The sequence below is a fragment of the Muscardinus avellanarius genome (genome assembly GCF_963383645.1).
Source record: "Muscardinus avellanarius genome assembly, chromosome: 7".
Lineage (NCBI taxonomy): Eukaryota > Metazoa > Chordata > Mammalia > Rodentia > Gliridae > Muscardinus > Muscardinus avellanarius.
This window is the reverse complement of record NC_137793.1, coordinates 62,968,181-62,990,108: the sequence shown is the minus strand read 5'-3', so window position 1 is coordinate 62,990,108 and position 21,928 is coordinate 62,968,181. Positions and strand designations below refer to the sequence as shown.

At 37.7% G+C, this 21,928-nt stretch overlaps 1 protein-coding gene across 1 annotated transcript in view; it reads left to right on the top strand.

The window, feature by feature from the left end:
- The window catches only part of AHCTF1 (AT-hook containing transcription factor 1), a gene marked incomplete at its 3' end in the record, with an annotated part of 72,126 nt that overhangs the window by 5,853 nt on the left and 44,345 nt on the right, over nucleotides 1–21,928 (top strand). The window contains exons 3-11 of the mRNA XM_080699515.1: nucleotides 3,180–3,360; nucleotides 5,929–6,136; nucleotides 8,145–8,261; nucleotides 10,257–10,341; nucleotides 12,315–12,465; nucleotides 15,030–15,162; nucleotides 15,249–15,430; nucleotides 15,814–15,875; nucleotides 17,490–17,618. Of these exons, the coding sequence (XP_080555641.1) occupies nucleotides 3,180–3,360; nucleotides 5,929–6,136; nucleotides 8,145–8,261; nucleotides 10,257–10,341; nucleotides 12,315–12,465; nucleotides 15,030–15,162; nucleotides 15,249–15,430; nucleotides 15,814–15,875; nucleotides 17,490–17,618 (1,248 nt within the window). The remainder of the gene's footprint in view (nucleotides 1–3,179; nucleotides 3,361–5,928; nucleotides 6,137–8,144; nucleotides 8,262–10,256; nucleotides 10,342–12,314; nucleotides 12,466–15,029; nucleotides 15,163–15,248; nucleotides 15,431–15,813; nucleotides 15,876–17,489; nucleotides 17,619–21,928) is intronic.

Below are 21,928 nucleotides of genomic sequence, written 5' to 3'. Positions count from 1 at the left end.
TCCTGTTATATTCCTTTATTTTGAAAGTGTCTCACTAAGTTGCAGAGGGCTTCACTAAGTTGTTGAGGTTGGTTTGCTGTGAGCCTGTGATTTGTCTAAGCCTCATAAGTACTGGGATTACAAGTGTGTGCTCAGCACTCCCCTTTTGTCATTTTTTTGGTTTTGTTTGGAAAGGATCTAGGTTCCTGGGAGTCTGTGCTGCTGAGGCTGTCCTGGAACCTGCAGTTCTTCATTATCACCCTTCCAAGTACTGGGATTATAGGGAGGTGCCACCATGCCTGGCTAATATATACATTAATTGTATACATTGTATAATGTGTGTATAATGTCTGTATATATATATTGTATACAGCCATAGAAGAATAGTATTTATAGTTGAAAGGGAGCTTAATGACAAAATAATAGTTAAGGAAACAGGCTCAGTGATATAATGCAGGTATCTGAAATAGTTTGCAGCTTCATATCTTTTCTGTTCTTGTAAATGGACTTTAGAAGCAGAATTATTTTAGCAATTTATTGGTGTGCTTAGTGTAAATCCAACTATGTATTAGTTTCTAGGGATACAGGTTAATTGAACTTGACCCATGCTTTTCCCATGCTTTCAAAAAGCTTATAGTTAAGCTTAGTGTGGTGATGCATGCCTGTAATCCCAGTAGTTGGGAAACTGAGATGAAGATCCAGCTCAGTAACTTATTGAGATACTACTGAGTTCAGTCCCCAATAACACACAGACACACACACATACAAAAAAACCCAACAACAAAGCTTATAGTCTAGTTGGAGAAGATAGACAAATAAGATTATAGCAAAAATACAATAACAAACTTGAAAAGCTTTAGTACTTGAAACATAAGGGACATCTGAATAATTTCTATGCAGGTAGGTTGGACATTTTAGGCAAAGAGACCAATGTGGAAAAAGGAATAGTACACAGAGCACTTGGGAAACTCAAGATTTAACTTGGAATAATGAGGGGCCAGGGGAAGAAGGAATTGGGGCTGAAATGGTAAGGATCTAAATTTTAAATGGCCTTTTTTGTAATTAGGGGCCTCCTAAAGTCTGTGGTGATTAACTTTTTAGTTCTAAGATGAACTCTGGTAAAAAGATCCTTGGGATCTTGGTGTGGTGGTGGTGCATGCCTGTAATTCCAGTACTTGGGAGGTTGAGACCGGAGGATGGCAGGTTTGCATCCAGTCTCAGCAATTTAGTGGGAGGCTTGGCAACCTAGGGAGACCCTGTTTCCAAATAAGAAATAAAACTGGTCTCAGGAAGTAACTCGGATGTACAATGCCTCTAGGTTCAATCCCTAGTACGACCAAAAAAAAAAAAAAAAAAGTATTCCTTGGAAAGATGTTATGAGGAAAGAGATAGAGACTGTTCAATAAAGGTAAATGATGATGAAATGAGCCAAGGAAATGACGGAATTGGAGAGACAAATTTAAAACATTCTAGGACTCAGTGATCATTTGAATAAGAGTAATTGAGAAGGAATAAGAGTTAATTAAGTACCTGGCTGCCTTTTTTTTTTTTTCCGGGTCTGGGGATGGAACCCAGAGGCATTTGCCTCCGAGCTACTACCCCTACCCAATTTTTTATTCTTTATTTTGAAACAGGGTCTCACTGAGTTGTGGAGGGCCTAAGTAGCTGAGGCTGTCCGTGAACCGCGATCCTCCGGTCTCAGCTTCCCAAATAATGGGATTACAAGCGTGCGCCACCACGCCCGGCTCCGGCTGCCCATTTGAGTGGATTGTTGATACCATAAGTGAGAGGGAATATAAGAGAAAAGAAAAGATTGGGAAAGTAGTCATAGATACATTCAAAGGAAGTTCAATCAAGTAGCTATTTTTTGGCTAGGGTTTAGTGTCTTGTAAATGTTTTTAAGTTACCTCTTCTAAAACTAAGGTGGCATTCATAATCATTTTATAGGGTATTTGTATGAGGAATGCAAACAGAGACTGATTTATGCCCTTCACTGGTATGAAACAATACGTTTCAGTATTTATAGATATTATTACAATAATTAAGAAATTATTTGAAATTAGAGTTTTCAGAAGTTTTGTGTACTAATGATAGAAATAGCCAGGCTTTTGTCTATAAAAATAAATTACAGCCTGAAAAAACTTAATCTTACATTAACATGTAAATTGCTGATACCAACAATTCTCCTTTTAGGACATTTATCAGCATTAAGTAGAAATTATCAAAACAAATAATCTTATGCTTAATTTTTGTGAACTAATAAGAGAAGGAAAGCTAGGTGTAAAATATGAGTCTGGTGTGGTGGGATCTATAGTTCCTGCTACTTGGAAGGCTGAGGCAGTAGGATTGCTTGAGCCCAGGAATTTGAGTCCAGCTGAAGCAACATAGAGAGCCAAGAAAAAGACAATTAAGTATAGACATCTGAAATTTGATTTATGAAATGAAGAGGGGAATATGAGTTCATAAAGTAGCTATAGTATGTTTCTTAAATAATTTACATCCTCTTTAAGGGTCACTGATCCAGTCACTGCCAAAGCTTTGTGTGAGTTCTGTTCAAATATAACCCATTTAATGAAGATAAACTGTGTGTGTGTGTGTGTGTGTGTGTGTGTGTGTGTGTGTGTGTGAGAGAGAGAGAGAGAGAGAGAGAGAGAGAGAGAGAGAGAGAGAGGTGTGTGTGGGGGAGCGAGGGAGGGGGAGGGAGAGAGAGAAGACTGGACAGTATTTCTGTGATTTGTCTTTATTCTAAAGAAAAGCTATATATTTCTAGAGCAGCTGGTTAAGATCTTTAAAAGTGAGAACAATTTAAATTTGAATTTTATGCTTAATGATTTTGTGCGTTTTGTAACTCAAGATAAAGTTCTGTAATGTGGTTAAATAAGCCCCGGGTTATTTAATCTTTGAACAACTTATTACATATATATTTCAGTATCAGAAGGCTATTGTGAACATTAAGTGAGCCAGTTAGCACAATGACTGGTACATAATAGGCTCTTAGTAAATATCAGTTGTTTTACTAATTCCTAATATATCTGAAAATTTCATTGTTACTTGGATTCATTGAATGCAAATTTATAATTCTATTTAGTAATGTTTAAATTTGTTGTAACTAGTAATCTGCTTTAACTTCAAATTTTGTTATGCTGTTGGTTGTGTTTTCTCAACTTTGCAGAACAAGTCACTCATACTTTGCCTTCTAGGTAACAGCTATTGAACCTATAATTAATCATGGTGGAGCCAGTGCAAGCACTCAGCATCTGCACTCAAGTCTGCGATGGCTTTTTGGAGTGGCAGCTGTGGTCACTGATGTCGGACACATCCTTCTTATTGACCTCTGCTTGGATGATTTGTCATGCAGTCAAAGTGAAGTAGAGGCATCAGGTAATCAGTCATTCATTACTTGAAACCAAAAATTGAGTGCCTAAATGTTCTTACGGAATGACTTTGTTTTTTAAAATGACCCTAAATTTTTATATAGAAAATTACTTAAGGCAGATATTGATAGTTCACACTTGTGCTTGGGTGACTGAAAGAGGAGGGTCAAAGATTCAAGACCACCCTGAGCCAACAGGGTCAACATTGAGACCCTGTTACAAAGTAAAAAAATATAATTGTACTGAGGGAGTAGTTGTAGCCCAGAGGAAAAAACCAACAACAAAAAGAAGAAAATTGTATGTCCTTATTGTGTGCATCTTGGCACTGTGTATTCTTCTGGCATGAGTTCTTTTTTATTGAAGTGCTCTATGATAAAATAAGCCTTGAAACAAACAGGGATATTATTTAATGTATATACTTGGATAAGATCTTAAATAAATGACAGAAGAAAGGCTAAAAATCTTGATCCTTATTAGCCAGTATAAAATTATTCAGCCATGTAGTCTCTAACAGTTTTTTTGGCATAGCTGAGACATAATATGTTCCAATGGGAAGACCAGTGTAGAAATGAAGTAATTAGGAAATAACACATTAACTGAAAGTCTTTTATGCAAACCAGGGCCTTGCATATGTGAGACAAAAAACTCTGCCACTGAGTATATCCCCTGACCAAGGACCTTAATGTTTGAAACTAATACTAATAAATAATTGTATAAACTATCGTTATTTTACCTGATTCATAATGAGCATGACTTAAGAAAGTTGTCAGTATATGAAAAAACTGATTAAAACTACAAGTGGGAATAATACTTCATTAAAAATTGTATAGAAAGCTTGGCATGGTGGGACACACTTATAATTCTACTATGTTGGAGACTGAGACAGGTGGATCTCATGATTGTAGCCAACCTCAGCTACTTAGGCCCTATGCAACTTAGTAAGACCCTGTTTCAAAATTAAAAATAGGACTGGGGTGCAGCTTGTAGAATACCCATGAGTTCAGTTCCAAGTACTATCCAAAAAAAAAAAAGGAAATGGTGTGTCCTTTTTAGGAAATTGATCAGAGAATTAGACTTGATGAACTGTTTTTTTGTATTATATGAGTATAGGTATAAAGCTAATTTATTTGTATTTATAATTAAAACTTTTCAGGTCAAAATGGTAGTTAAAACATCTTTTATTTCAGAAGTCAGTTATCAGTAGATATACACTATTACACTATTCTGTTTGTTTGTTTGTTTTGGTGATACTGGGGATTGAACCCAGGGGCATTCTAACTCTAAAGCTACATCCTTAGCTCTATTTATGTATATATATTTTTAATTTTGAAATAAGGTCTCGCTAAGTTGTGGAGGGCCTCACTAAATTGCTGAGGCTAGCTGTGAATCTGTGATCCTACTGTCTCATTCTCCCAGGTACTGGGATTACAAGTGTGTGCTCCAGGCCCCACCTATTCATTGTTTTTTTGTTGTTCACAAAGCTCTGTGCTGCTAATGGGAGCTCCTTCATGTTACTGGACATGTTCCCTTTTTTTTTTCCTTATATATACTTTTATTGGTGCATTGTAACTATATATCCTATTGAAGTTTAGTGTGATGGAAACATACTTGTATTTAGCATCCAGTGTATTTCCCAACCTGCTCTCTCCCCTACCCTATCCTTTCATCTTCCTAGAATTCTGATATAAGATGTACCAGCCTCATTTCACGTATTTTGTGCCCTAGATCTAAATTAGCCATTTCTTCAAGGAAAGTGTTGTAGTTTTAAATATGAATCAAGAAATGATCAGATTTATGATTTTAAGGAAATTATTTAAGCATGCTTTAAATAAATTACCTTAGATAATGTTTGAGATGTACTTTTAAAAAATAACATAGTTAAAGGTATTTTAAAATTATAGCAGTTAGAGCTGGGCGTGGTGGCGCACGCTTGTAATCACAGCATTCAGGAGACTGAGACCTGGAGGATCGTGGTTCGCGGAAAGCCTCAGCTACTTAGTGAGGCCCTCTGCAACTCAGTGAGACCCGGTTTCAAAATAAAGACTAAAAAATAGGGCAGGGGGTAAAACTCGGAGGTCAAATGCCCCTGGGTTCCATCCCCAGACCCGCAAATAAATAAATAAATAAATAAAATTATAGCAGTTACAGCCAAGCATGGTGATACACAACTGTAATCCCAGTACTTAGGAAGCTGAGACAGAAGGATAGCAGGTTTGAAGACAGCCTCAGTAATGTATCAAGGCCCTGGACAACCTAGTGATGCCTTCTTTCAGAATTAAAAATGAAATATGGCCGTGGGTATAGCTCCAAAGTAGAATACCCTTGGGTTCTAGCCCTAGTAACACACACACACACACACACACACACACACACACACACACACACGGGTGGATGGCTGGGGTTTCTAATTCAGCCTGTTTTATCACTAATCTTTTTTATTTTAATTGATTCCATTTAGGACTTGGAATAAAGGTTGACACATTTGCTTTTGTGTTATCCATGGTTTCTTTCTCCTCCTCTTCTTCTTTTCTTTAAACCATAGCTTTTTAAATCTTGTTCTTGTGTTTTGTTCTAGATCTTGAAGTTATAACCGGTATCCCAGCAGAAGTACCACACATCAGAGAGAACGTGATCAGAGAAGGAAGGCACTTGTGTTTCCAGTTAGTGAGCCCGTCTGGAACATCCGTATCTACTCTTAGTTACATTAACAGGACAAATCATCTTGCTGTAGGCTTTTCTGATGGCTATCTAGCACTTTGGAATATGAAAAGCATGAAAAGAGAGTAAATATAACTTTTTTGTTCTACTTATTGGTAGTTTCTTTTTGAATATACTTTGTACTGAATTTGAAAATTAGAGGAGGGAATGGGGAGGAAGCCATAAGCTCACCAAGTGTTGTGTGCATATATGTCACAATTGCTCTGAACTACATTATATAAGATCACAATGCACCAACACAAGGATTAAAAAAAAGATTATCGCCGGGCGTGGTGGCGCACGCTTGTAATCCCCGTGCTTGGGAGGCGGAGACAGGAGGATCGCGCAGGTTCGAAGCCAGCCGCGTGCGCTGGCTTAGGAGACCCTGTTTCTAAATAAAAATATAAAAATAGGTCTGGGAGTGTAGCCCAGAGGTAGAAGGGCTTCCAGGAACCCCAGTACCACAAAAAAAAAAAAAAAAAAAAAGATTATCATGAATAAAGTGAGTATGAATAATTTTTTATTACATTAAATTATAATTTGATAGAATGATTTAGCACATGTCTCTAGGTTCTTTCACTCTTTGAAAGTATTGTAGTAATTGTGGTGTTCCATTTGTTAATTAAGTTTGATGGTACAGATAAGCCATGATTTGTATAGCATGAATTCTTTCAGAAATGCATTTCCAGGGCTGGGGAAGTAGCTCAGTGCTATAGCATTTGCCTAGCTTATGTGAGGCTCTGGGTTTAAATTCCCAGTAGTGACTATTCCCCTGGCCCCCTCCAAAAAAAAATCAAACTTCTACCCATGTCTTTAAGTTTCTATGGTATTAAGAACCTCTCCAGAATATATTTTTTGGGGGAGGTTGCTGGGGATTAGATCCAGTGGCATTTTACCTCTGAGCTGCAATTTCAGCCCAGTTTTGTTTTATTTTTTAAATTTGGAAACCAGGTCTTGCCAAATTGCTGAGGGTCTTAAGTTGCTTACTTAGTGGCTGGCTTCAAACTTGCGATTCTCCTGTTTCAGCCTCCCATTGTGCCTGCACTCTTCAGTATTTTAGTTATATTTTCTTATAACATGAAAATTGGCTTTAAATTTAAGTAGTTGAATTGAAATGTTGTGTTTTTTTTCTTTTTAAATCCTTTTTGTAGTGCACTTCCTAGCTAGCAGTACAATGGTGACATACATTAGTATGACTATTAAGAACTAGTTCACACATACACATCTGCATGTGATTTAATAAATTCTCATCCCATTCATCCTGGGGGGATTGGTGGCATGGTTATAATCTTTATCTTGTGGGATGTGTGTGTGTGTGTGTGTGTGTGTGTGTGTGTGTGTGTTTGGTGGTTTTGGGGATTGAACACAAAGGTGTTCTACCTCTGTGCTATACTCCCAGCCTATTTATTTATTTATTTATTTATTTATTTATTTATTTATTTATTTATTTATTTTGAAACAAGATGTCAGTTGCTGATACTGGGCTTGAACCTGTGATCTTCCTGTCTTCACCTTTCAGTTACTAGGATTACAGGCTGGTGTCACTTTGGCTGGCTGCTCTGTGTATTGGAGCTGGCTATGATTGGGTATGCCTTTAATTCTAGTACTTGAGAGGCTGAGACAGTAGGATCACAGGTTCGAGGCCAGTTTTAGCAACTTAATGAGACCCTCATTAACTTAGCAATATGCTGTTTGAATATAAGATGGTGCTGAGGTATAGCTTGGAAGTAGAATATCATGGTTTCAAATTTTCAGTGCTATAAAATAAGGTTCAAGGCCAGCCTCAGCAACTTAGGGAGACCTTGTTTGAAAATGCCTTAGTTTAATCCCCTGTACCATCAAAACAAAATGCTATTACAAAGAGCTAATATAAGCAAAAAGGGCTGGAGGTATAGTTCAGAGGTAAAGTATTTCTCTGAAAGGTTCAATCCCCTGTACCCCTCCTCCCAAGTGATTTGGCCATTTCCTAAAACACACCTAATTTTGCAAGATTGAGTAAATAAATGGTTACTTAGCACAAGTTTTTATGTGAGGCACCTCTTTTCTAAAAATTATAAATTAAAATAACCTGTGCTAATTTTTTCTTTGTTTTAGATATTACACACAATTGGAAGGTGGAAGAGTACCTGTATATGCTGTTACTTTTCAAGAACCTGAGAATGATCCTCGTAATTGCTGTTACTTGTGGGCTGTTCAGTCTACACAAGATAGGTTAGTGTAACACATATAGTTTTTAACAATAGTTGTCAAAGATAGAAAACTTTAATTTCTTTTGGAAAGTTATGTACTGTGTTGTTTTTTTAATTTATTTTGCATGTGTGGAGATGGAACCCAGAGGCATTCAACCTCTGAGCTACACCCCTTGCCCTATTTTTTATTCTTTATTTTGAAACAGGGCCTCACTAAGTAGCTGAGGCTGTCCGCGAACCATGATCCTCCAGTCTCAGCCTTCTGAATGCTGGGATTACAAGCATGTGCCACCAACCCTGGCTTACGTTGTCTCTTTTAATAATAGCATAATTCTGTCAGTGAATTAGTGAGTGATAGTTATTTCTTTCTGTTTGGATCATTTGAGACAGCAGTAACAAGAAATTGTGCTTATTCAAATGTTATTTGAAGAGGCACACACCTGTAATCCTAGTAATTGGGAGTCTGAGACATAAGGTTAAGGCCAGCCTCAGCTGCTTAGAAAGACCTTTCTCCCCCTGCCCCTGTATTTTGGATGGAACCCAGGAACATTGTACCTCTGAGCTACATGACCAGCCTTATTTTTATTTTGAAACAGGGTCACACTGAGTTACAGAGGACCTCACTAAGTAGCTGAGGATATCCTCGAACCAAGATCCTCCCATCTTAGCCTTCCAAATTCTGGGATTACAAGCATGCGCCACCAAAATTCTGGGATTACAACTGGGCGCCACCAAACAAGGCAAGACCTTGTTTGAAGATAAAAAATAAAATAGGCTTGTGGGTATAGTGCAGAGATAGAACACCCTTGAGATACACATACATGCACTATTCAAAAGAATAAGCCAGGATGTGAGGGCGATCTGGCTGCGACATCTGTCACCCCATTGATCGCCAGGGTTGATTCGGTTGATCTGGCTGGCTAGGCGGGTGTCCCCTTCCTCCCTCACCGCTCCGTGTGCGTCCCTCCCGAAGCTGCGCGCTCGGTCGAAGAGGACAACCTTCCCCGAATAGAGGAGGACCAGGTCTGGTCTTCGGTCAAGGGTATACGAGTAGTTGCGCTCCCCTGCTAGAACCTCCAAACAAGCTCTCAAAAGAATAAGCCAATATAGGCGAATGGTCAAATTCTTGTTTCCTTGGGCAATTTTTTTGGTCTTCTGCTCATATGAACATCATTTTTCATTTATAATCTCATCTTTTTTCCTCTCTTGTGTTGACTCTCATTTTCTTCTTTGGACTGGGGATTGAACCCAGGCATATTCTACCTCTGAGGTACACCCTAACCCTGGTTGTATAGGCCTGGATAAGGAAAGTGTTTGAATTTGATCTGGACACCTTAGACCAAATCAATCAGTTCCTCATGGCAAAAACTAAATAAACATTAGCAGTCCCCAGAGCTTCTCTGATGATTCAGATAAAAAACCACTATGCAACCTTGAGAACCATTAGGTTTACTCTAGATTCTCACAAGGTTGAGAAACCTAGGATTCCTTTTAGGTTGGCTTAGAGTGAAAGAGATTAACTAGAGAAAAGAGGAGAGCTGGGAACTGAGCCTAGGAAGCCTCTAATACTTAGAGACACTTGGATCCTTTGTGTAACTAAAACATAGCTGTTGAGCATTTGAGAAAGTATATTGGGTAAAAAGTCACAGTAGCTGCCACATAGATACCACCTAAAGTATGTAGACAGCATCAGCCTAATTAAAATCGAAAAGAAGTAAAAGTTATTGTTTTGAGGAACTACATTTTGTGAAAATAACCAAGTGCAACCATCTTCTTCGCAGTTTTTAAAAATTTTATTGGTATGTTATAGTCATACATCTTAATGGGGTACAAGTTGGTAGAGACATACATGCCCCTACCCAGTTAACCATTCTATTCTCTCCCCTCTCCTTCTCCTCCTCATGTTTGGCTTAGACAGTGACAGTTTTGCCACATAAATTCATAATGTTTTGGACAAAAATCTTAGATGGTAAGAGATGTTTTAATAGGATATTGACTCTTCAATTTCTGCTTTCAGTGAAGGGGATGTTTTGAGTTTGCATCTGCTTCAGCTGGCCTTTGGTGATAGAAAATGTTTGGCATCCGGACAAATAATTTATGAGGTAAATGATAATTAGTGTATTGTCTTTGGTTTAAGATATTGAAAGGTTATTCTTATATTCAAATTAATCTGTATTCATAATATAATAGAAGTATTAATGATCTTGAGGTCTATTATGCCATTTTTACCAAGGTAGCATTCTCCAGTCTCCAAGGTATCATTTTCCTTCAAAATGGGGAAACTGGACTGTATTTAAGCTTGAGGCCTGATTAGTACCCAGAAAAACAATCCTAAAATTGTTTCTCTAACATACCAAGCAGTAAGCCATGGGAGGTGACTTTTATAAGAGGGTATATGCCTCTAGATTCTCAGGTGACTCTTTTTCTGGCTAAATTCCTGAGAAAATTTTGGTATTACTAATAGCCATATTTTGCCAAACATCTAGAACAGGCTTTCTGAATTTAGTGTTTGAGGGAAATATAGATTGACTTTATAAAGTCCCTAAATTCTATGTGGCTTTTTCCCCCCCTGTATTGGGATGGAACCCAGGGGCATTTTGCCTCCAAGCTCTACCTCCAGCTCTATTTTTTATTCTTTATTTTGAAACAGGGTCTCACTGAGTTGCAAAGGGCCTCAGTCAGTAGCCTAGGCTGTCCGTAAACTGTGATCCTCCAGTCTCAGCTTCCTGAATGCTGGGATGTGTACGCTACGATGCTTGGCTCTGTTCTTTGTTTGTTTGTTTATTGCTGTACTGGGGATGGAACCCAGGGGTGCATTCTACTTCTAAGATAATACCCCAGTCCTATTTTTTATTCTTTATTTTGAAACAAGGTCTTAAATTAATTACAAAGGGCCTCAGTAAGTAGCCGAGGCTGCCTGTGAACCACAGTCTTTCTGTCTCAGCCCCCCAAATGCTGGGATTACAAGCGTGTGCCACCATGACCAGCTTATATGTGGCATATTTAATCATTATGACTTTTTTTTCTTTCTTTCTTTTTGGCTATTGTGATTGAACCCAGGGGCCTTCTACCTCTCAGCCAAACCTCCTCCTGCTACTTGCCTACCCAGCCCTTTTTATTTTCCTAGTTTGAAATAGGGTCTCACTAAGTTGCAGAGGGCCTCATTAAGTTGCTAAGACTGGCCTTGTACCTGAGATCCTCCTGTCTCCTTGCAAGGACTGGCATTACAGGAGTGTTGCCACCATGCCTGACTTTGGTTTTGCATTATCATCATCATCATCATCATCATCATCATTATTATTATTATTATTATTATTTTCTTCTGGGAAAAGTCTTAGCCTTTTGTTAGATTGTGTGTGTGTGTGTGTGTGTGTGTGTGTGTGTGTGTGTGTGTGTACTGGGGATGGAATCCAGGAATTTTCTGTTTTCAGGCTATACTCTCAGACCTATTTTTATATTTTATTTGGAAACAGGGTCTTACTAAGTTGCTGAGAGCTTCACTAAGCTGATGCTGGATTCAAACCTGTGCAATCCTACTGTCTCAGCCTCCCAAGTGCTGGGATAACAAGCTTGTGCCACCAAGTCTGGCTTTTTTTGTCAGATTCTTAAAGGAATTAATGAGCAAACAAAGCTTAGGAACTATTGTAGAACAAGAATTGCAGCAAGAACACAGAAATAGATTTGCTGGCTTAGAGTCTATACACATGTATAATATGTGTGTGTGTGTGAAGCAGTGGTGCTGACAGTCAAGTGCAGAGTCTTGAGCATGCTGTGAACTATGTCTCCTACCGCTGAGCCACACCCTCAATCCCTGCATGTATAATTTTGATGGTTATTCCAATTTATACTTCAACTGATAGTGCATGAAGCTTCCAAGTCCTTAAATCTAGCTTTTCTATTCCTGTTCTATATTACATGAAATTTTAGAGCTTTTTTTTAGTGACTTTTTAGCCTTAAGTTTTTGGGTTTTTTAAATATTGCTTGTAAAACCTTTAAGTTTAAAAAATGTTTAATTTTACAATGACTTTTTGTTTAGAATTCTATTAAAATTTATTATCTACATTTTATGTTACAGGGATTAGAGTACTGTGAAGAAAGATATACACTGGACCTGGCATGTGGCATATTTCCTTTGAGAGGACAGACTAGTAATACCAAATTGTTGGGATGCCAAAGTATAGAGAGATATCGGACTCATGGTGATAGGGAAGAAAGCATGAATGAAGGTTGGTTAAAAGTTTTATGATTGTAACATATGAGGTTTAAGATTGATGATCTAAAATTCATACCCCTGGCAGTTAAAAAAATATTAGAATACTAATATTATTTATTTAGACCTATATGAGATGTAATAGATATTGTTCTATAGATTGTTATATATAGTTCAAGAAGTGAATAGATTAAGCTACTAAAGGACGTTTTTTTAATCCAGCTCTCAAAACAAAGGTGATCCTCTAGTGTTAACTAGTGTAAATAGTCTCTGAATCTTTGTGTATTTTTTTTAGCTATCTATGGCAGGCATGCTCTGATTGCCTTGAGTTTTTTTTCTCTCTCCTTTAGTGCCTTCCCTCCTTTTGGTAAAGTTTTATGGCATAGTAAAGTAACACAGATGTTTGAATTCAGCATTTGTTGGTGTTTCGTCCCTCTCACTAGTTGTGAACTTTGACAAAATAACATTTCCTTAGCCCTGTTTTCCCCCAGGAAGTGGGGTAATTCAGTTACATCATTTACAAAAGTTGGTTGTAAGGAATATATGAGGTAATGTTATGAGTTCCTACAGTTCTGGGAATGCTCACCAGGGCTCTGGTTGTGTGTGTGTTCTTAGTGAGACTCGTCATTCATCTCCGAGATGGCTCTTTGTCCTAGTTCCTACATCTGCATTAGTCATTCAGATTTCACATTCATTTAAACATGTTGAGCCAGGCGTGGTGCGCACGTTTGTAATCCCAATCCTTGCGCTTGGAAGGCGGAGACAGGAGGATCACGCAAGTTCAAAGCCAGCCGCGCTGGCTTAGGAGACCCTGTGTCCAAATAAAAAAGTATAAAAGTAGGTCTGGGAGTGTATCCCGGAGGTGGAAGGGCTTCCAGAAACCCCAGTACCACAAAAAAACAAACAAACATGTTGAAACAGAATTTACCATGCACTTTTTATTCTCTATTTGCATCTTGTTCTGTTTCTCATTAGTGTCTCACATTTTTACATCTTTTTCTCTTGAAGCCCCTTAACTTGGCTGTTATTTCACAGCCTCTTCTTTTTTCCCCCTTCATCATATAGTGAGATCAGTCCTTCTCACCTAAATTTTCTTTAAAGAAATAAGCCTTGACTGAGGAACACTGAGGGTAGGGGATGGGAACAAAGTCATAAAGAATGCAGTAGAATGTTTACAAAATTACCAATTCCATCTCAAAGACTTGGAGGAGAGCTGAAGCTGAAATGAGGTGGCTGGTAGGGAAATGTACCAAGGGTTGTACGCATGTATTGTTCTGATGTAAATTTACAATATGATGCACTGCACCTAATAAAATGCCTTTTTTTTTTTTTTTTTTTTTTTGCGGGTCTGGGGATGAAACCCAGGGGCATTTGACCTCTGAGCTACACCCCCAGCCCAAATTTTTATTCTTTATTTTGAAACAGAGTCTCACTAAGTTGCAGAGGGCCTCACTAAGTAGTTGAGGCTGTCTGCGAACCGTGATCCTCCATTCTCAGCCTCCCAAATGCTGGGATTACAAGTGTGCGCCACCATGCCCAGCTCAAATAAAATATTTTTTAGTGGAAAAATAAAGAGTAAAGCCTTAATGCCTAACAGGCACACAATGAATTGATGCTAGTTATGTATCATCCTTGGGAAAATATTCATTAAAACAATTTTCTATTTTCTGTTTCTAGTATCTCAAAGTTGACTAAGTGTTACGTGGAAAAAAGCTAGGATAGAACTTTTCTGATTAGTACTTTTATTGGGGATTGACTTGGGAACATTCTACCTCCAAGGTTCACCCCATACTGTTTTATGTTTTGTTTTGAAAAGGTCTCTAGGTTGCTGAGACTATGTTTCTGAGGCAGTCCTCAAAGCCTGCTGTCCTTCTATCTCAGCCTCCCAACTACTGAGATTGAGGGCGTACACCACTTACAAGCATTTTTAAAAATAATACTTTGAAAGAGAAGTGGAACCGGTGTGGTGACACACAATTGGAATCCCAGTTTTGGGAGTTTGAGACAGGAGGAACACAGATTGGAGGCTAGCCTCAGCAACTTAGTGGGACCTGGTTTCAAAACAAGAAATAAAAAGGGCTTACGAGTATAGCTCAAAGGCAGAATGCCCCTGGGTTTAGTCCCCAGTGCAAAAAAAGAAAAAGAAAAATGGAAAGTAAAACATTCAGGATTCAAGTGAATAAATCTTTTCTCACAAATGATAGGAATATGGCCAGGCATGGTGGTGCACACTTGTAATCCCCGCACTTGGGAGGCTGAGACAGGAGGATCGCACAGGTTCGAAGCCAGCCTCAGCTACTTAGTGAGGCTCTCAGCAACTTAGTGAGACCCTGTTTTCAAATAAAATATAAAATAGGTCTGGGAGTATAGCCTGGAGGTAGAAAGCCTCTGGGTTCTACCCCCAGTACCACCAAAAAAGAAAAAAAAAAAAAAAAAACAAATGATAGGAATATGTTTGACAAATCTAGCAGAAAATGAATTAAACCTTAATTTGTAGAAAAATATTGCTATATTTTTGGGTTGATTTTACTTGAAATTCTTTGTTCTGTTCTTAAAAATAGAATTTTTTCTTCCTTTCAGCTCTTTCTCCTGATACTAGTGTTTCAGTTTTTACCTGGCAAGTGAATATATATGGACAGGGAAGGCCTTCAATATATTTGGGACTTTTTGACATAAATCGCTGGTATCATGCACAAATGCCAGATTCGTTAAGGTATGATTATTTTGTTGTTTTTTTTCTTTTGGGTATTTGTATGTGTAGCTGGCCAGTGACTTAGTAATTCTTAAAATTTTCTTTAGGTCAGGGGAGTATCTACACAATTGCTCTTACTTTGCATTGTGGTCATTGGATTCCGTTGTAAGTAGGACTTCTCCACATCACATCTTGGATGTATTAGTACATGAGAGAAGTTTAAGTCGAGGCATTCCTCCTTCATATCCACCTCCTGAGCAGTTTTTTAACCCAAGTACTTTTAATTTTGGTATGTATTTTCTTAACTATCTTTTGAGGAAAGTAGTACGTAAATATATACAGATTTATTTGTGTGTAGTTTGTACATAGAATATTATCTGTTGTATATCATTACTTAGCATGAATAATTCTAGGAGTTAGCTTGATATATGTAAATGAGAAATTGTATACATGCTCACAGAGAAATTGTTTTGAATTTCATAGGAAAGATGAACTGTTTCACATTTAATGGAATTGTAATGTTTGTAATTTTCAGAAATACTTGGAAAAGTGTGCTTAAAGTTTATTCTACATATTTGATTGCCTAGCAGTTTGTTATTGCAGTAAGTTTTATTGTATTAAAATCACTCAAAATTGAATATTTAAGTCTGTAATTTAAAATCTTTCTTTTAGATGCCACTTGCTTATTAAACTCAGGAGTTGTTCATATAGCTTGTACTGGCTTTCAGAAGGAGGTAAGTAGCTATGAGCAGAACAGGCTGTTTCTTTTCTTTTTTTGTGTGTGTTACTGGAAATTGAACTCAAGGGCATTCTACTTCTGAGCTATGCCCAGTTTTATTTTAGTTTTATTTTGAAACAGGGTCTCACTAAGTTGCTAAGACTCAGCCTGAACCTGGGATCTTCCTATCTCAGCCTCCCAACTACTGGGATTACAAGCATGTCTGGCAGACTGTTTCTTTTTTCTGTATTGGGGATTGAACTTAGGGGCATTCTCCCTTTGAACTGTACCCCCACCTTAGTCTTATTTTGAAACAGGGTCTCATTGAGTTGTAAAGGGCCTCACGAAGTAGTTGAGGCTGTCTGTGAACCATGATCCTCATGTCTCAGTCTCCCAAATGCTGGGATTATAAGTGTGCACCACCACGCCTGGTCTCTAGACTGTTTTTAATTGAACTGAATTCAGATCTTGGAGTATACATGGTTCATGAATTTAAACCTCATGGTTAAATTATATAAACTATTATTTCATCTGATGAATGGTAGCTTTTGCTAGGTATATGAGATTTGACAGGTAAGTGAAATGGGTTATTAATGATAACCTTCCCGAGGAAGGTATTGGGATGTTTCTAGCAACTTTTGTGAATATCAGCTAGTTGACCTCCAATGAAATGAGTCAGTGCTTTATCACATCCCTTTTAAATGAGGAAATGAAGTAATCCAGAGAAGGTGCCTAGCCAGTGACATAGTACTTGATACAAAAGATATATATGTGTAAATGTTTCCAGTATGTAGAAAAATACTTTCATAAGGAAACATGCTGTGGTAAACCTTTTCATTGATAATGAGCCAAATGTGAATGAATCCTGTAAATATACTTGATATTAATTTCTGTCACATTAGATAGAGGAATAAACCTGTGATCCAAGTTTATTTAGATCTATTACCACACCTGTCGGCCTTATAGCAGAGTTAAGTATCATAAAAATATATAAGCTACCTAATATTTTAGGTATTAGTATCTATAACTAACAAGCATTGGTTGAGTTCAGAATATGTAAACCCCTTTCCTTTCCTTGTTCTTGCAATAGTGTGTGTGTGTGTGTGTGTGTGTGTGTGTGTGTGTGTGTGTGTGTGTGTGTGTGTGATGGAGGATTGAACCCAGAGGCATTCTGCTTTTGAGCTATACCTGTGAACCCAATTTTATTTATTTTTTAAAACAAGGTCTTGTTAGGTTGAACCTGGGACCCTCCTGTCTCAGCCTCTTAAGTATTGGGATTATAGGTATGCGCTACCATGCCTGTTAAGTGTAGTCTTTTTATAAGGTCAGTTCAGAGCTGGGTGTGTTGATGCACACCTGTAATCCTAGCACTTTAGATGCTGAGGTAGGAGGATTGCAGGTACAAGGCCAGGCTCAACAACTTAGTGAGCCGTGTTTCAAAATAAAAAATAAAAGGAGTTGGGTGAGTAGCTCAAAGATAAAATGCCACTGTTTTCAACCCCTAGTATCAAAAAAGGTTCACTCAGTATTTTAGTTTTATTTAAATTTTAAGTGTAAAGCAGTGTAATTTATTAATTCTTAAGTTTGATGGTTTAAATTGAGTACTGATTGATGTCTTATTAATTTACAGACTTTGACTTTTTTAAAGAAATCTGGACCATCTCTCGATGAAGTCATTCCTGATAGTTATAATCGATGTCTTGTAGCTGGCCTTCTCTCACCAAGACTTATTGATATTCATCCCTCCAGTTTAAGTCAAGTGAGATGATACTTTTAACTGTTTTGTTTCATCCTTTTTGATTACTTGTTACTCTCATTCTATTCTAGTAAAGCTCTTTTAGATGATTCTGCAAAAGCAAGTAAAGTAATATAATGCCCACTCTGAATGATCAGTAGCTGTGGTCTTGGATTTAGTTTAAAACTCAGATTCCTAAGACCTCATAGGCTATAACATAGCACCAGGTTCATGTAGCTGTCTACATGACTGTGGGGCAGGAAGCAACATGACTGTGTCAGACATATAAGTAGTAAATGCCATCACTGCAGTCGAGCAGCCCTTTTCTAGGTCTTGAAAAAATAGAGTAGGTGAGGCTGCCACATAAGTAGAATCTTGTTTTAGCTGCATCTCATGATCCATAGCAGTAAAGTGTGCTTTCTGGCATCAGTATTACTTAGGAACTTGTTAGAAATGCAAGTTCTTTTTCCTGTCCTTGAGGTACTGAATGAGAAATTCTTTTTTTTCTTATTTATTTATTTATTTATTTATTATTTATTTATTTTTGCAGTACTGGGGATGGAACCCAGAGGCATTCTACCTCCAAGCTGTACTCCCAGCCCTATTTTTTTATTCCTTATTGTGAAACGGTCCCACTGAATTGCAGAGGGCCTCACTAAGCTGAGGCTCCCGCGAACTGTGATCCTCCAGTCTCAGCCTCTCAAATGCTGGGATTACAAGTATGTACCAACATGCCCGGCAGAAATTCTTAATGTAGATTCCAACAGTGCCCTTTAAGAAATACTGATCCCTAGAAACCAGGTTCTTGCAACAGAATACCTGATCAGGTCTAGGAATTAGGTTCAGTCCAGTATATTTTGTCACTCAGGAAACATCTTACATTAAGCAGTATCACCTTGTGCTATAGTAATAAATTATTTACATCAACACAGTATTTGCTTGTAAAATGTATTAGGAAAAAGTAAATCCCATGTCATTTTTCCATGGAGATAAAAAATAATACCTCTTTCTCCCTAAATAGTGTTAAAGTTACATAAATAAGGTGCGCATATTGGTGCACACCTGTATTTTCAGTACTTGGTAGGGTGAGATAGGAGAATTACAGATTTAAGGACAGCCTCAACAAATAATAAGACTCTCATCAGCTTAAGGAAGACCTTGTTTCAAAATAAAGTAAAAAATAAGGCTGGGGGTATAATATAGAGGTAGAATGCCCTTTGGTTCAAACTCCAGTACCACCGCCACCAAAGAAATGTTAAATAATTATAGATTGGTAACACAATTGGTTTGAAAGAGTGTTTTAAATATTAGATGAACATCTACAGTTAGAATAATACTTAAGTTGAAGGAAATAAAGAGGAACATTGAGTACATTTGACATCAGGAGACCCCTCTGCCTGCTTATTTTTATAGTTTTTCTTATATAAGTATGTACTATATAGCTACATAATGGCTTACATTAACATTTTATATCTGGGCGTGGTGGCACAGGCCGCTTGGGAGGCTGAGACTGGAGGATCGCACAGGTTCAAAGCCAGCCTCAGCTACATTAACATTTTAACTTGTTTTTCCAGGAGTTTCTAAATGGCTTTTTTAAAAACTTGCCTGAAGCCGGGCGTGGTGGTGCACGCTTGTAATCCCTGTGTTTGGGAGGCTGAGACAGGAGGATCACACAGGTTCGAAGCCAGCCTCAGATACTTAGTGAGGCTCTTAGCAATTTAGTGAGACCCTGTTTCCAAATAAAGTATAAAATACAGGTCTGGGAGTATAGTCCAGAGGTAGAAAAGCCCCTGGGTTCCACCCCAGTACCACAAAAAACAACAACAACAAAAACGTTTCCAGATGTTGGGCATGGTGGTTCATGCTTGTAATTCTAGCATTTGGGAGGCTGAGACAGGAGGATCACTTTACAACTCAGTGAGACCCTGTTTAAAAAAATATAAAAAGAAATAGAATTAGGGGTGTGGCTTGGAGGTAGAATGTCCCTGGGTTCTATTCCCAGTACCGCAAAAAACATCACTAGTTGTTATTCATACAATCTTTTTTTTTTTTTTTTTTGGGTGGTACTGGGGTTTCCTGGAAGCCTTTCTTTCTACCTCCGGGCTACATTCCCAGACCTATTTTATACTTTTTTATTTTAGGAAACAGGGATTACAAGCCTGTGCCCCCATACCCGGCTGTTCATACAATCTTAACTTTTGTTTTTAAGGAAGCTCATTAGACAAATACTATTCTGAGTACTTTCCAACTGTTTGCCTATTGCTTTGGTTCTTTCTGAGGAGATTTCTTCATCATTATTTTTAAGTATAAGTTCTTTGGTTGTCCTCTTTCTATAGCATTCTGGGGTGTGTGTGTGTGTGTGTGAGTGTGTGTGTGTGTGTGTGTGTGAAAGAGAGAGGGGGGGGGAGGGGAGGTGTGGTGGTGGTGGTGGTGGTGGTGTGGTATACTGGGGATTGAACACAGGGATATTCTACCTCTAAGCTATACCCTTAGCCCTATTTTTCGTTTTGAAACAGGATCTCACTAAGTTGCAGAGGACCTTGCTAAGTTTCCAAGTTGTTTTATGGGTGCAACATAAATTATTAAAGTTTTTTATGTATCTTGCATAATCTGTTTTTTCTTTTTTTAGAAGTCATTCTTAACTTGGTATTGGTACTACTGGCTGTGTGTAAAGAGGGTCACTACAGATTACAATCTTTCTGTTTTTTGAGTTGAGTTCATCCAGATGTGTCCTTCACTGTAATATGATAGATTAGATGTGGACCATTTTAGAGGAGAATTTAAGGTGCCATTCTTTTCCCCAGGGCATTCAGTTCTTAGAAAGTTTCTTGGACTATCTGTTCCCTTGGTACTCATTTGTAATCCTGGTTCCGCACCCCTTGTTTTGACCATCATTTTCCTCCATACCTGTTTTTTTCAGGAACTAATACAGCCTAATAGGACTTTGGCAGGTAACCTTTCTTGTACTCATATATAGCTCTCTTTGGGGACTCTAGGCCATGGTTTTCTTTACACAGTCAGTCACCTTTCCTTTCTCATTATTTACTACTTTTCAAAACTTCTGTTCAGTTGTCTTATGATCCTCCTGAGTCTCCCAGTACTGGGATTATAGGTATGTGCCACCATGCCCAGTTTACCTTCCCTTGGATTTGTGTGTTTCTAAATAAATTATTTGTAAAATGAAAATTTGTGCCTTTTCAGTCTTTAAATCTTATAGATAATTTCCCTCTAAATTGTTTTATGGTATCTCTTGCTACATGTAAATTAATATTAATAAAATGTATTTCTAGATTCTGGCTTAAATGCTTCTTAACCTTTGTGGGTAATCTGATCTTAACTTTCAGTTAATATATAGTAGCTGTGATTTGGATAAAGGTTCAGTTTGTCCCCATCTGTTAATTTATGAAGTAAAACGTAGATCATCCTTTTCTCAAAATTATTGAAATATGTTTATGTCTATATGCACTGGGTTCTATTTTTGGGTTATTTTGTTCCATTAATCTATTCCTTTGCCATTTTAATTAGCTGTTTTGATTTTGGCAATACAATCTTTATTCTCTAAATTTTTTTTTTTTTTTGCAGTGTGTCTGGGGATGGAACCCAGGGGCATTTGACCTCTGAGCTACACCCCCTGCCCTGTTTTTTATTTTTTATTTTGAAACCGGGTCTCACTGAGTTGCAGAGGTCTCACTAAGTAGCTGAGGCTGTCCGCGAACTGCGATCCTCCTTTCTCAACCTCTCGAATGCTGGGATTACAGGCGTGCGCCACCACGCCCGGCTATTCTCTAAATTTAAAAGCAGTTCATATGTATTTATTTTTTCATTAATTATTAATATTTGCATTAATTATGAGATGATTTTTTCTTTTTGGAATCTTATAATGTTAAAATTTCCCACCCAAGTCTAAATGGCATATATTTCCATTTAGAACTTGAGAGTGGAGTTGTTTTCTTATGAGTTCTTACAGATTTTATTGCACTTTTTTGTGATTTTGCTTTTTATAACATTGCCTCATAGTAATTTCTGGATAGATATTGCAAGTACATAAAAATACAAATCATGTTTGTATATTTAATTTATAGCTACTTAGTTAAATCAGAATCTTTGGGAATTTAAAGGTATATAGGCCTCAACAAATAACAGACTTAACTTCTAAAACCTAGCAATACTGGAAGTAGCAGGATATCTTTGTCCCTAGTTTTCTTGTAAATGGCTATAATGAATCTCCATTTAGAACATTTAGAATAATGCTTTGAGCTGGGTGTGGTGGCACATACTTGTAACCCCAGCATTTGGGAGGATGAGACAGGATGGCGGTTCACAAACAGCCTCAG